The 15,874-nt window shown below is 45.4% G+C and overlaps 1 protein-coding gene across 1 annotated transcript in view; it reads left to right on the top strand.

The window, feature by feature from the left end:
• LOC109935664 (zinc finger C2HC domain-containing protein 1B) overlaps positions 1-12,871 on the top strand; it is a 15,310-nt gene extending 2,439 nt beyond the window's left edge. The window contains exons 2-6 of the mRNA XM_048601393.1: positions 3,530-3,649; positions 4,659-4,794; positions 5,682-5,872; positions 7,021-7,093; positions 12,762-12,871. Coding sequence (XP_048457350.1) covers positions 3,530-3,649; positions 4,659-4,794; positions 5,682-5,872; positions 7,021-7,093; positions 12,762-12,871 — 630 coding nt within the window. The remainder of the gene's footprint in view (positions 1-3,529; positions 3,650-4,658; positions 4,795-5,681; positions 5,873-7,020; positions 7,094-12,761) is intronic.
• The last annotated feature ends 3,003 nt before the right edge of the window (positions 12,872-15,874 follow it).

Genomic DNA, 15,874 nt, shown 5'->3' with positions numbered 1-15,874 from the left:
TTGGGTTAAAGTTAAGGTTAGGATTATGGTTAAGGTTAGGGTTAGGGTTAAGGTTAGGGTTAGGGTTAAGGTTTGGGTTATGGTTAAGGTTAAGGTTAGGGTTAAGGTTAAGGTTTGGGTTATGGTTAAGGTTAAGGTTAGGATTAGGGTTAAGGTTAGGATTAAAGTTAAGGTTAGGATTAGGGTTAAAATTAGGATTAGGGTGAAAGTTAGGGTTAGGGTTAAGGTTAGGATTAGGGTTAAGGTTAGGATTAGGGTTAAGGGTAAGGTTAGGGTTAAGGTTAAGGTTTGGGTTACGGTTAAGGTTAGGGTTAAGGTCAACATTAGGATTAAGGTTTGGGTTAGGGTGATGGTTAGGGTTAGGGTTAATCTTAGGATTAGGGTTAAAGTTAGGATTAGGGTTAAGGTTAGGATTAAGGATAAGGTTAGGGTTAGGGTTAAGGTTAGGATTAGGGTTAAGGTTAGGGTTAAGGTTAGGGTTAGGGTTAAGGTTAGGGTTAGGGTTAAGATTTGGCTCAAACCAGCAAGTGGTCCATGGGTTGCCATCTTGGAGCCTCGTGCCCTGAAAGAGGTGAAGCTGTGCCTATAGTTTTCTCTATCATCATTTTACAAGGACATGGTGATGTCCTGCTTGCTGCTCCCTTTCTTCTACAGTATCCCACAGAGTGGCTATTTCGGCGCACAGCCAATCACAAAAAAAATCGCCTGCTTTTACTGACCATTTTGCGTCGTCAATAAGAAGAGAACCGTTTTCCCCTTGAAGCTCCCAAGGCCAGCATTCTTGCTCGTCCTGTCTACAGAATGTTTTTTTCTGCTGCTTGTGGAGTGTCTCTTCTTGTGAGAAATTTGAAAGTGAAAAGATAGGATCAAGATTTCACAGAATCATGGAGAGTCGTTGAGTTTTTATAGCACAGCACACCAGGTCAGAACTTACACAGTTAATAGCACGGTCCTAAGGAGTGTTGTTGAACAGAGGGACCAAGGAGTGCAGGTTCATAGTTCCTTAAAAGTGGCATTGCAGGTAGACAGGGCGGTGAAGAAGGTGTTTGGCATGCTTGCCTTCTTTGGTCAGAGCATTGAGTACAGGATTGGGACGTCATGTTACAGCTGTACAGGACATTGATGAGACCACTTTTAGAATGCTGTGTACAAATCTAGTCACCCTACTATAGGAAGGATGTTATTAAAGTAGAAAGGGCACAGAAAAGAGTTACAAAGATGTTGTCAGTACTGGAGCGTTTGAGTTATAAGGAGAAGCTGGATAGGCTGAGACTATGTTCCCTGGAGTGCTGAAGGCTGATGTGTTTATAAGGTCAATTATTAAGGTAATAATATTAAGTGTAATAACTGAGCATTTGGAAAGTGGTAACAAGATCAGCCCAGATCAGCATGGATTCTCTAAAGGGAAATCATGCCTGACAAATCTTCTGGGGTTTTTTGAGGATGTGACCAGTTACTCGGACAAAGGTGAATCAGTAGATAAAAACCGAAAGAATTGCGGATGCTGTAAATCAGGAACAAAAACAGAAGTTGCTGGAAAAGCTCAGCAGGTCTGACAGCATCTGTGAAGAAAAAAAAATCAGAGTTAACATTGCGGGTCCGGTGACCCTTCCTCAGAACCTCTGTTCTTCACAGAAGCTGTCAGACCTGCTGAGATTTTCCAGCAACTTCTGTTTTTGAATCAGTAAATGTTGTGTATCTGGACTTTCAAAAGGCTTTTCACAAGGTTCTACATAAGAGATTAGTAAGGAAAATTAAAGCTCATGGTATCGGAGATAATGTATTGACATGGATAGAGAACTGGTTGGCAGACAGGAAGCAGAGAGTTGGTCCTTTTCAGAGTGGCAGGAAGTGACGAGTGGGGTACCAGCTGGGATTTCAGCTGTTCACAATATACATTAAAGATTTGAATGAAGAAATTGAATGCAATATTCCAAATTTGCAGATGACACCAATCTGCGCAGCAGTGTGTGCTGTTGGGAGGATGCTAAGAGGCTGCAGGGTGACTTGGATAGACTGGCTGAGTGGGAAAACTCTTGGTAAATGAAGTATAATGAGGATAAATGTGAGGTTACCCACTTTGGTCCCAAAAACAGGAAGGCAGATTATTATCTGAATGGTGGCAGTTTAGGAAAAGGTGAGGTGCAATGAAACCTGGGTGTCATGGTAGAACAGTCGCTGAAGATTGGCATGCAGGTGCAGCAGGGCAGTGAGGAAAGCTAATGGCATGCTGATGCAAGATTCAATCCCAAGATTCAAAGTTCTCTGTCATCTTCCAAGCTCAACACAGGGGCCTCATTCAGGCAGTGAGGAAAGCTAATGACATACTGGCCTTCATAGCAAGAGGACTTAAGTTGTTGGAGTAAGGATATCTTGCTGCAGTTATACAGGGCCTTGGTGAGGTCACATCTTGAGTATTGTTTGCAGTTTTGGTCTCCTAGTCTGAGGAAGGACATTCTTGCTATTGAAGGAGTCCAGCAGAGATTCACCAGACTGATTCCTGGGATGGCAGGACTGACATATGAAGAAAGACTAGATTGACTGGACTTGTATTTGCTGGAATTTAGAAGAATGAGGGAGGATCTCATAGAAACATATAAAATCCTGGTGGGACTGGAAAGGCTAGGTGCAGGAAGAAAGTTCCTGATGTTGGGGAAGTCCAGAACTAGGGGTCACAGTCTAAGACTAAGGGGTAAGCCATTCAGGACTGAGATGAGGAAGAATTTCCTCACTCAGCGAGTTGTGAACCTGTAGAATTCTCTCCCTCAGGAAGCTGTTGGGGCCAAATCGTTACACATATTCAAGAGGGAGCTTAGCGCCTAAAGGGATCAAGGGTTATGGAGAGAAAGCAGAAGCGGGATACTGAGATTGCACGATCAGCCATGATCGTATTGAATGGTGATGCAGGCTCGAAGGGCCGAATGGCCTACTCCTGCTCCTATTTTCTGTTTCTACAAAATCATGAGAAGCATAGATAAGGTAAATAGCCAAGGTTTTGTTTCCAAGGGTAGGGGAGAGCAAAACTAGAAGATATAGATCTAAGGAGAGAGGAGAGAGACTTAAAAGGGACCCGAGGGACAACTTGTTCACACAGAGGGTGGGGCATGTATGGGATGAGCTGCCAGAGGAGGTGGTACAGGCTGGTATAATTATAACATTTAAAAGACATTTGGACAGGTAATGGATAGGAGACGTTTAGACGGATATAGGCTAAACACAGACAAATGGGACTATTCAGTTTAGGAAACCTGGTTGGCATGGCAGAATTGGACCAAAGGGTCTGTTTCTGTGCTGTGTGATTGTATAATTCTCTATAACAATTGGCTGTAGTAAAGTAGGGCATTGTGGGATTGGATGCCAGGTAACCAATGGCAAAAGGGTGAGGGCAAGAATTCCTGTGATGAACCTTCAGGAACTCTAAATGGAGATTGGGGCAGGAGGGAGACAGGAGAAGAAAGAGTTTAGTTTCAGGTTTATTTGGAATAGATTTGAAATCATTGTAAAACTCAATGTTGGCTTCTGTCTCAAGGAAAGACATGAACCTATTTGTAGCAAAGTTTCCAACAAGAAAAAAAGAGTCTTCAATTCGTACAAGCAAAGAGCTGCTGGGACAGGCATTTCATCAGTGAGAGGCCCATCAGTTGCCAAGGTAGGACTCATCTCTGAGCACTGGGGAACAGTTGGGGTGCTGGCTCTGTGCGTGTCCTCACACGGTTTCTTAATAGACTGAAGTGAAATTGTTCAGGTTCACTGGCTGAAAAATTGAGAAGATTGAATCAATACAGTTGTGGTTAGAAATAAAATAAACAGAGAACCATGGGTCATCCACCCTGGGACATCAGACACCAGGTTTATTACTAACCCCCTGTGAAGGTTGAGACAAAGAAATTATACTGGATTGTGGGTATAGATTTCTTTCAGTCTTATTTTGTTTGAATATCTAAAGGGATTTGGAAGGTGGATTTAAACATTGTGTATAAATTTGAAGTAGAATACTCATAAAATCATAGAGCTGTACAGCAGGGAAACAGACCCTTCAGTCCAATTTGTCCATGTCGAACAGATATCCTAAATTAATCTAGTATATATGCCAGCATTTGGCCAATATCCCTCTAAACCCTCCCTATTCATATTTGATAGTTTATGATAGTGTTCATTCTGATGTAATTTAGAATTTGTTCTCACAATAGATGTTCATAAATAACTCTAAATAGGTGACAGTCTCACACTGAGCTCCTTATGAGCCCATCTTCAAATAACAACACCCTTGGATTGTAACTGCTGATATTGGTAAACTTAAACAGACAGCGGCTTTTGTTGAAAAGTATTCTACCCAGAGATAATTTTTCTGGTTTGAAAACTTCTGGGGGAAAGAACATTTCATTGCAAAACCTGGCCTAGAACTGCTAAAGGTGACAAAGTTTCTAGGCTTTCTCTTCGTTGAGATCTTAAAGCTGTTGACAAGTTTGACTGGGGTGATTTACGGTGCCTGGAGGTGGAGGATAGAGGTGAGAGAACTGATTACACTCATACTGTCCAATTCTGTGAATGTACTCGAGGTTGCTTTGTGATATTATATCTGGGAGTATCCCGGGTGGCGGTGACTGGAAATAGTTTTAAACTGGCAAATGACTCCAGACTGTGTGGGTCTTCCTTAGATGTCTCTACCTGTGTCACACTGGAAACAACAGCATGAAGATTTTATCAACACCATCAGGTCAGCTAGGCTCGCCACAGATGCTGTTAAAAAGGGCCTGCCTCTTCCCCCTCCCCCACCTGCCAGCATCAACCCAGGTAAAACCTTGCTTCAGTTGAGTTGCTTTCACTGGTACATCTGTCTGTCTGTTCATCTCAACACAATCTGACTTATTCGCTCAAGGTGATGTGCAAGTCTTGTGAAAACCCTTTCCTCTGCTCATCACATTCACTTCCCAAAAGCCTTTGCTCTTGAGTCACCCGAAGGCCTTACCTAGGCCTTTCCAATTTTCTGCACTTTCATTTCCTGGGAATAATCTCTATCAAATGGCCTCCAGGAAGCCATTGGGTAATATCCACCCTCGAGTCTACCTTTCACGGCGTGGAACTGAAACATGTTCTGCAGCGTGAAAAAAACAAAGGGATTTCAGGCAACATTTGGAAGGAGGGTCACTGAATCCGAGACATTATTAACTCTCGGTTTCTCTCTGCACAGACGCGGCCGGACCTGCTGAATTTCTCCGGCAATTTCTGTCTTTTTAATTTCAAGTTTCAGTTAGACCTCGCTGACAATTGTCTCCCTCCTCTGTCTCTGTCGGGTTTAACAGGGGGAATTAATCAGGCTGCAGCTCTGTTACCTTCACTTCCACTGACAGATGCGCCAGGGAGAAGAATAGGCCATTCAGCCCCCTTGAGCCTGCTTGTCCATTCGGTAAGATTGTGGATTGTGAGCTCAGCTTCACTTTGTCACCAAGCTGGGAGGTGATTTTTGAGACAGCTTTGCTGAGCTGGCATGAAAGAGGAGTTGAGGCGTGGGGTAGATTGGCCATGAATAGGGTTGCAGGCTTGAGGGGCTGAATGGCCTAGTCGTGCTCCTTTTTTCTAATGTCAGAAGGAAATGACACCACTGTGACATGAATGTAACAGTAAGGCCGTTTCTGCAATGAGCCCTGACCAGGGAATGATTGTGTGTGTCTAACCCCCAGATTACATCGAGTGCCCGTACTGTAACAGGCGTTTCAACGAAACAGCTGCCGAGCGACACATCAACTTCTGCAAGACTAACGTTAACCGCAAAGTTGTGGCCAGGCAGGCCCCGGTGCCGTCCTCCATCCAGCCGAGAGCTCCCCCTCCTCCAGCACAAGTTCAGCTGGCCTCCAAGCAGCTCACAAGTCCAGTGAGAGCTCCAGCTGCACCGTCTACCTCCCACCAGCCCCCGCGAGGCCCTCCAGTTCAACCAGCACATCCAGCACGGACAGCACAGGCCGTATATTCACACCCCACAACATATTCATCACCTTCGGTAAGGACATCCACCCGAATGGTCACTAGGTCTAATACCGGTCACTCCTCGGCATCTCCAATTTTCTGCCCATTCATTTTTAGCTAATAATCTCTATCATATTGCAACAGGCATTTCAACTCAGCCTGGTACAGTCACTCCCGCTGGTACGGTCACTCTGTCCAATACAGTGACTCTGTCCAAAATGGTCACTCTGTCCAATATGGTCACTCCGTCCAATGTGGTCACTCCAGCTGGTATGGTCTCTCTGTCCAATATGGTGACTCTGTCCAAAATGGTCACTCCACCTGGTATGGTCACTCTGTCCAATACGGTGACTCTTCCAAAATGGTCACTCGGTCCAATATGGTCACTCCACCCAGTACGGACATTCTGTCCAATACGGTCATTCCACCCGGTATGGTCACTCTACCTGCTACGTTCACTCTGTCCAATATGGTCACTGTCCAAAATGGTCACTCCAGCTGTTATGATAACTCTGTCCAAAATGGTCACTCCATCCATACGGTCACCCTACCCAATATGTTCACTCTGTCCAGTATGGTCTCTCCACACAGTGGGGTCACTCTACTTGATGCAGTAAGTCTGTCCAATATGATCACTCCACCCGGTGCAGTCAGTCCACCCAATACGGCCATTCCACCCAGTATGGTTACTCCATTCATTTCAGTCCCTCCACACAGTACGGTCACTCTGTCCAGTATGGTCACTCCACCCAACACTGTCACTTTATATAATGTGGTCACTCTGTCTGATGTGGTCATTCTGTCCAGTATGGTCACTCTGTCCAGTACAGTTGGTTACAGTCCTTCAGGACTTTGTTCTGAACTTTCAACAGTGGGCTTTCTTGAAGCCAACCATTCCAGGTTCAAAGGTGAGAGATTGCTCCTAATGTATCTTGAGGAATAACTGAATGTGGGTTCACAGATGTGACCGTCAGAGCTGACCTTGCATTGTTGCAGTCAATGTTTGTGATTGTGGATCTCTTACTGATTTTTCTTTGTCTCCCCCTTGTCCCTGAGTCAAAGGCAGCAGGTCCTCCATCAAGAGGCAAACTGACTGCAGCTGCTCAGGCTGTAATGGGAGTCAGAGCAGGTAAGGACTGTATGCACTGTTGCAGTAATGTCAGACAGCAAGTCACAACTCAGAGCTTAGAAAGCTGAGGGGTGGAATGATAGAGGTCTGTAAAAGAGTTGACATTATCTCAGTCACTGAGCATGTTCAAGACTGAAATTGATAAATTTCATTTTTTCAAATTTATTCTATTGTGGCACATGAGCATTGCTGGCATTTATTGTCCATCCCTAGTTGCCCCTTGAGAAGGTGGTGGTGAGCTGCCTTCTTGAACCGCTGTAGTCCATGTGCTGTAGGTTGCCCCACAATACCCTTAGGGATGGAATTCCAGGATTTTGACCCAGTTACAACAAAGAAATGGTGATATATTTCCAAGTCGGGATGGTGAATGGTTTGGACAGGAATTTGCAGGAGGTCATCCCATGTATCTGCTGCCCTTGTCCCTCTAAATGGTTTGGAAGGTGCTGCCTAAGGATGTTTAGTGAATTTCTGCAGTGCATTTTGTAGGTAGTACAGATTGCTGCTACTAAGTGTCAGTGCTGGAGGGAGTGGATGTTTGTGAATGTGGTGCCGATCAATTAGGCTGCTGTGTCCTGGATAGTGTCAAGCTTTTTGAGTGTTGCAGCTGCACTCATCCATGAAAGTGGGGAGTATTCCATCACACTCCTGACTTGTGCCTTGTAGATGGTGGACAGGCTTTGGGATTGAGGCGGTGAGTTACTTGTTGCAATATTCATAGCCTCAGAGTTCAGTTTCTGCCAAAGGTAACCCCGTCCTCCAGGATGTTGACAGTGGGGGGATTGTGATGGTAACACCATTGAATGTCATGGGATGGTGGTTAGATTGTCTTTTATTGGTGATGGTCATAGCCTGGCATTTGTGTGGCACAAATGTCACTTGCCACTTGTCAGCCCAAGCCTTGATATTGTCCAGAGATAGTGGGAACTGCAGATGCCGGAGAATCTGAGATAACAAGGTGTAGAGCTCAATGAACACAGCAGGCCAAGCAGCATCAGAGGAGCAGGAAAGCTGACGTTTAGGGCCTAGGCCCTTCTTCAGAAAATGAAGATTCAGAAAATTTTCTGAAGACGGGTCTAGGCCTTAAACGTCAGCTTTCCTGCTCCTCTGATGCTGCTTGATCTGCTGTGTTCATCTAGCCCTACACCTTGATATTGTCCAGATCTTGTTACATTTCAACATGGACTACTTCCATTACTGAGAAGTCACAAATGGTGCTGAATATTGTGCAATCATTAGTGAATATCTCCACTTCTGACCTTATGATGGAGAGAAGGACATTGACAGCTGAAGATCGGTGAGCCGAGGACACTATCCTGAGGAATTCCTAATTCCCATTGATTCCAGTTTTGTCAGGGCTCCTAAATGCCAAACTCGGTCAAATGTCAAGGGCTGTCACTCTCATCTCACCTCTAGAATTCAGCTCTTTTGTCCGTGTTTGAACCAAGGCTGTAATGAGGTCAGGAGCTGAGTGGCCCTGGCGGAACCCAAACTGGGCGTCACTGAGCAGGTTATTGCTGAGCAGGTGCTGCTTGAAAGCACTGTTGATGACAGCTTCCATCACTTTACTGATGATTGAGAGTAGACTGATGGGGCGGTAATTGGCTCGGTTGGATTTGTCCTGCTTTTTGTGTAGGATAGATACCAGTGTTGTGGCTGTATTGTAAGAGCTTGGCTAAGGGAATGGAAAGTTCTGGAGCACAAGTCTTCAGTACTATTGCCAGAATGTTGTCAGGGCCCGTAGCCTTTGCAGTATCCAGTGCCTCCAACCGTTTCTTGATATTATGTGGAGTGAATGGAATTAGCTGAATCTGTGATGCTGGGGACCACTGGAGGAGGCCGAGATGGATCATCCCTTCAGCACTTCTGGTTGAAGATTGTTGCAGATGCTTACCTTATCTTTTGCACTAATGTGCTAAATATGAAAGATATCTAAGGATGTGGGGAAACGGTGTTGAGGTAGAAGATCAGCCATGATCTCATTGAATGATGCAGTAGACGCAATGGGCCAAATGGCTTGTACCCTTGACAACAAGGTGCAGGGCTGGATGAACACAGCAGGCCAAGCAGCATCATAGGAGCAGAGAGGCTGACGTTTCGGGCCTAGACCCTTCATCAGAAAAGGGGGAGGGGAAGGGGGTTTTGAAATAAATAGGGAGAGAGTGGGTGGCTCCATCCCCGCCTCTTCGACCTGTTTGTTTCCTCTCCACCTATCCTCTCCTCTATCCCTCTTCTATCCGCCTCCCACTCTCTCCCTATTTATTTCAAAACCCCCTTCCCCTCCCCCTTTTCTGATGAAGGGTCTAGGCCCGAAACATCAGCCTCTCTGCTCCTATGATGCTGCTTGGCCTGCTGTGTTCATCCAGCCCTGCACCTTGTTGTCTCGGATTCTCCAGCATCTGCAGTTCCTACTATCTCTGGCTTGTACCCTTGCTTATTTTCCATGTTCCTGGGTAAGAGATGCCTGGATGAGGATTTTTATAGTTCAGGAGCTGAGGTGAAGGTGGGCATATGATGAAGGAGGAAACTGTGGTGCTTGTTCATAGAATAGGATTCTGCAGAAATGTTTTCCCAGAAAGTGGTCAGAGGTGGAATTCACCAGCCACAGAAAATAGGAGCAGTAGTAGGCCATTAGCCCTTCGAGCCTGTTCCATCATTTATTATGACGATCATCCAACTCAGAATCCTGTTCCCACTTTCTCCCCATGCCCTTTGAACCCTTTACACCTAAAGACATCAAACTAAGAATATCTGACTACTTCTTGAAACCAACTGCTTCCTGTGGCAGAGACTCCCACAAGGTCCCCACTCTCTGGGTGAAGACATTTCTCCTCATCTCAGTCCCAAATGGCCTACCCTGTATCCTTAGACTGTGTCCCCTGGTTCTGAACTCCCCAGTCAGCAGAAACAGCCTTCCTGCATTTACCCTGTCTAGTTCTGTTAGAATTTTATAGATTTCTACAAGAGTCCCCCTCATTCTTGTAAACTCCAGTGAATATGATCCTAACCAATCCAGTCTCTCTTCATACTTCAGTCCCAGGAATTAAGCCAGTGGTATCAATGTATTCCAGGGTAAATTGGATAAACACATGAAGAAGAATAGAAGGATGTGCAAGTTGGGTGAGATGAAGTCAGGTGGGAGGATATTAGCCTGACTTTGTGTCTGTTGGGTTGAATAGTTTGTTTCTCTGTTCTGAGTTTGTAATTCTGTGACTTTAATCGTAAATGTATTGTTTATATTTAATGTATTTTTGTACATTTTACATATTGAAGATTACAATGATCCATCCACCAGTCGGCCATCAGCCTACGTGAGAGGGCCACCTGATACAAAAGGACCACCTTCCTCACAGCAGTGAGTAAACGCAATGGGCCAATCCACCAAGTGCTGCCCTTGGGGAAGGATATCTGCAAATCCCTGGGTTGTTATGTCCAGCATACTGAGAGGCGGGACAGATGTTAAGATGTAGGAGCAGAAGTAGGCCATTCAGCCCATTAAGACTGCTCCACAATTCAACTAGGGGCGGCACAGTGGCTCAGTGGTTAGCACAGCTGCCTCACAGCGCCAGGTTCCCCGCTTCAATTCCACCTTCAGCCTACTGTCTGTGTGGAGGTTGCATGTTCTCCCTCCATCTGTGTGACTTTCTGCTGGGTGCTCTGGTTTCCTCCTACAGTCCAAAGATATGCAAGTTAGTGGATTGGCCATGCTAAATTGCCCATAGTGTTCAGGGATGTGTAGGTTAGGTGCATTGGCAATGGGAAATGCAGGGTTACAGGGATAGAGTACAGGGGTGGGTCTGGGTGGGATGCTCTTCGGAGGAACGGTATGGACTTGTTGGGCTGAATGGCCTATTCCTACACTGTGGGGATTGTATAAAAAAAATACGGCTGATCTGATAATGCTAAACTACGCTTACCTGCCTTTCCACATAACCCTTATTTCTTAAAAATCTATGTCAGCCTTCAGTATACTTATTGACCGAGCATAAACAGCCCTCTGTAAAGCATTCCACAGTTTCACTACCCTCTGAGAGAAAAACTTCTGTCTCATCTGCCTTGAATGTGTGACACCATTATTTGATGGTGGGGCAGTGAGAATACCAGTAATTTCACTGAAGTTGTCATCCAGAGGGCTAGGTCAACGTTCTAGCGATATGGGTGGTGGAATGTAAATTCAACTCATAAACTCTGGGATTGAAAGCTAGTCTCTGTGATCGTGACTATGACATTGTTGTTAAAAGCCCATCTGGTTCACTAATGCCCCTTAGAGAGGAGAATTACCTTATCTGGTCTGGCCTATTGTCACTCCAGACGAACAGCAATGTGGCTGACTCTTAACAGCCAATGGCTGCGCAAGAGACTCAACTCAACAAATGCTGGGTCTTGCCAGCAATCCCCGTGTCCCATGAAAAGTGCAAAGGAGGGAGCTCCCACTGAAAGAGGTCAGCATTGAATGTGTGCTGGAGGGAACTGGCCAACGAATTTCAATGTAATTACTGTAAGTTCTAAGGAAAGGTCACTTGACCTGAAACGTTAACTCTGATTTCTCTCCACTGACGCTGCCAGACCTGCTGAGCTTTTCCAACAATTTCTGTTTTTGTTTCTGATTTACAGCACCCGCAGTTCTTTTGGTTTTTACTGAAAATGTTGAGGTTTCATGTTTAGCGTGGAGGAACAAGGAAACCACTAAATGCACTACCTCAGCTTAATAAGGACAATAAAATAAACCAAACACTGAGGTTTGTTTTTGGAGGCTAGAGTGAAAAGTAAAGCAGTCATGTTAATCCTACATTGAACCTTGGTTCGACCAGACAAGGAAGATTGCAGGCTAGTATAAAGTGGATGAATCTACTGGTGAGAATATGTAATGATAAAAATACTGGAAATGTGCAGCTGTATAAAGAATCTTGTTTCTCTTGAAAACACAAGGCTGAAGGGGTGGCCTTAGGGAGGTTTCATCTTCTGGGGAAGAGTGTAGTTTGAGACTATCATTACACAATAGACACCACAAAAGCACTTTCAAAACACCTTCCTAAGCCAGTGAGTGTGGAACTCACCCCCAAAGGAAGTGGGTGGAATAACTAGCACTGATGAATCTTAGAGAAAGCTCAATACTGCAAGGAAAGAGGGAAGAAAGTTAGTCCGAGCAATGACCAGCAGCAACAGAGCAAAGGAGAGCGAACCTAGGGGTGAACAAAGACAGCAGGATAAATACCTGAGGAGCATGGTCAGTCAGAGTGAACCTGGGGGTGAACAATGGAAGCTCATTATTCCACATGGCAACTTTCTTGCCCTTCCCCTGTATTCTTTACTGATTCTTGGTCAGTACACAAGGACTCTGTGGCAAGGAGTTCCAAAGACTCATAACCCTCTGAGAGAAGAAATTCCTTCCCATCTTAATCTTAAATTGGTGTCCCTTTGTTCTGAGACAACATCGCCTGGTCCTAGACTTTCCCATGATGGGAAACATCCTCTCATCATTTATTCTGTCAAGCCTCTTAAGAATCCCACATGTTTCAATGGGATCACCTCTCATTCTTCTAAACTCCAGTGAGTAAAGTCCCAACCCAACCAATGTGGATCAGCTTAACCCCATTGGAACATCAGAGAGCAATAAGACAAAGTCCTGGTCAGATGGCAAACTGTTTCTTTCTCTGATCTGTTTTTGCAGGTCTCGATACAGTCGGAAGTAACGGCAGAGTACGGAGATTGGGAAAAGCTGGGAGAAGAAGTTCCAAACTGCAGCAGGACCAATGTCTGAGTGAATCCAGCTGCACCTGATCCTCCTTGTGTCTCCTCAGCACCAACTGGTCTCTCCCCACAGTCAAAAAGCAGTAAAGGTCAACTCAGTACCGTCTGGTTCATTTAGTGGGCACGTGGGCTGGAGGGGAAGCAGGGCAGGCAGTGGATGGGTGAGTGCTGTCAGTACGATAACAGAACACTGATTTTAAACCCTAATCATCCAATGCTTCACTAAACAACATCCAGAGTCAGTGTTTAATTAAAGTCATAAGAACATAAGAACTAGGAGCAGGAGTAGGCTGTCCGGCCCTTCGAGCCTGCTCCACCATTCAATAAGATCACGGCTGATCTTTTCATGGACTCAGATCCACTTACCCGTGTTCTCACCATATCCCTTAATTCCTTTATTGTTCAAAAAAATATCTACCTTATCTTTAAAAATGTTTACTGAAGTAGCGTCAACTACTTCACTGGGCAAGGAGTTCCATAGATGAACAACCCTCTGGGTGAAGAAGTTCCTTCTCAATTCAGTCCTAAATCTGCTCCCTCTAATCTTGTCGATCTGTGTTTGCGACAATAATAAGGATAGTGTGCATGTGTGGGGAGAGACAGGGTGGGCGGGTGAGAGAGTGCACATGGGCATAGAACGCAGTATATGCAAGGCGGCCAATGTGCAGGGGTGTGTGTGCGTGTGTATGTGCGCGTGTATATAAAAATGTGTGTATATGTGTGGGAGACAGGTGAGTGCGTGTATGTGAGAGACAGGGTTATGTGTGTGTGAGAGAAGGTTGCGTGTGCGTCTGTCTATGAGGGTAAGGTGTGTGATGAGTGAAAGTGAGTTTTGTGTGTATGTGTGAGGGTCAGATATGTGAGTGAGAGTGTGCTGTGTGTGCAGGAGAGAGGGGTGAGTGTGTGTCAGTGAAAGAGAGTGAAGTATCATCGACTGTCACAGATGAGGTGCCGGAAGACTGGAGGTTGGCTAACGTGGTGCCATTACTTAAGAAAGGTGGGACGGAAAAGCCAGGGAACTACAGACCGGTGAGCCTGGTATTGGTGGTGGGCAAGTTGTTGGAGGGGATACTGAGGGACAGGATTTACATGTATTTGGAAAGGCAAGGACTGACTAAGGATAGTCAACATGGCTTTGTGCGTGGGAAACCATGTCTCACTAACTTGAGTTTTTAGAAGAAGTGACAAAGAAGATTGATGAAGGCAGAGCAGTGGACATTGGCTACATGGACTTCAGCAAGGCATTTGACAAAGTTCCACATGGTAGCCTGGTTAGCAAGGTGCGTTTTCAGACTGGGGGCCTGTGACTGTAAGCGCAAGGATCAGTGCTGGGTCCACAGCTTCTCGTCATTTAAATGATTTGTATGTGAAAATAGGAGGAATGGTTAGGAAGTTTGCAGATGATACCAAAATTAGTGGTACAGTGGACAGTGAAGGTTCTCTCAGAATACAACGGGACCTTGATCAACTGGGGTGATGGACCAAGGAGTGGCAGGTGGAGTTTAATGTAGATAAATGTGAGGTGCTACATTTTGTAAAGGCAAATCAGGGCAGGTCTTATACACTTAATGGTCAGGTCCTGGGAAATTTTGCCAAGAAAGAAGACCCTGGAGTGTAGGCTCATAGTTCTTTGAAAGTGGAGTCACAGATAGACAAGATAGTGAAGAAGGCGTTTGGTACGCTTGCCTTTATTGGTCAGTGCATCGAGTACAGGAGTTGGGAGGTCATGTTGCGACTGTACAGGACATTGGTTAGGCCACTTTTGCAATACTGTGTTCAGTTTTGGCCTCCCTGCTATAGAAAAGATGTTGTTAAACTTGAAAAGGTTCAGAAAAGATTACAAAGTTGCCAGGGTTGGAGGGTTTGAGCTATACGGAGAGGCTGAATAGGCTGGGGCTATTTTCCCTGGAGCATTGGAAGTTGAGGGGTAACCTTATAGAGGTTTATAACAGCACGAGGGACATAGAAGGGCTGAATAGCCAAGACCTTTCTCCTAGGATAGGGGGGTCCAAAACTAAAGGGTATAGGTTTAAGGTGAGAGGGGAAAGATTTAAAAGGAGCAACTTTTTCAAGTAGAGGATGGTGTGTGTATGGAATGAGCTGCCAGCGGAGATGGTGGAGGCTGGTACAATGATAATATTTAAAAGATATCCAAATGGGTATACCAATAGGAAGGGATTAGAGGGATGTGGGCTGAATGCTGGCAAATATGGCTAGACTAATTTAGGATGAGTTGGACCGAAGGGTCTGTTTTTGTGCTGTACGGCTCTATGACTCTATGAGGTGTATGGGTGAGAGTGGGGTGTGAGACAGAGTACGGTATGTGTGTGTATGACTTAGAAAGATTGGTGTATGTGCCCATGAGTGAGAGAGAGTGGTGTGTGTGGGTAAGAGAGATTATGGAATGTGCGTGTGAGTAAGAAAGTGGTGAACGTGCAAGAGTGGGACGTGTGTTTGAGTGAGCAAGAGTGGGGTGTACATGTGTGTATGAGAGAGAGGGGCATGTGTGTGAGTGAAAGAGTGGGTTGTGTGTTTTATGTGTGAGTGAGATAGTGGGGTGTGTCTCTGTGAGTGAGAGTATGTGTGTGACTGTGTATGTGTGAGAGACAGGAGTTTATGTGTGAGTGTGAGTGAGTGAAAGAGACTGGGGGATGTATGTGTGAGTGAGTGAGAGAGAGAGAGTGTGTTTGTGTGTATGTGTGTGTGTGTGTGAGAGTGAGAGAGGGTTTGTGTGAATGTGTATGAGCGAGTGAGACAGCAGGGTGTGTATATGAATGAGTGAGAGAGTGGTGTGTGTGTGTTTGTGTGTGAATGAGTGAGAGAGGGTTTGTGTGAATATGTGTGTGAGCGAGTGAGACAGCAGGGTGTGTCTGAGTGAGTGAGAGGGTGGGGTGTGTGTGTGTGAGAGTGTGAGAGGGTTTGTGTGAATGTGTATGAGCGAGCGAGACAGCAGGGTGTGTCTGAGTGAGTGAGTGAGAGAGTGGGTTGTGTGAGTGAGTGAGTGAGAGAGTGGGGTGTGTGTGAGTGAGTGAG

This window comes from Rhincodon typus, chromosome 9 (genome assembly GCF_021869965.1).
Source record: "Rhincodon typus isolate 14 chromosome 9, sRhiTyp1.1, whole genome shotgun sequence".
Classification (NCBI taxonomy): domain Eukaryota; kingdom Metazoa; phylum Chordata; class Chondrichthyes; order Orectolobiformes; family Rhincodontidae; genus Rhincodon; species Rhincodon typus.
The sequence above is the reverse complement of the archived record's forward strand: the minus strand, read 5'-3'. Positions and strand labels throughout refer to the sequence as shown.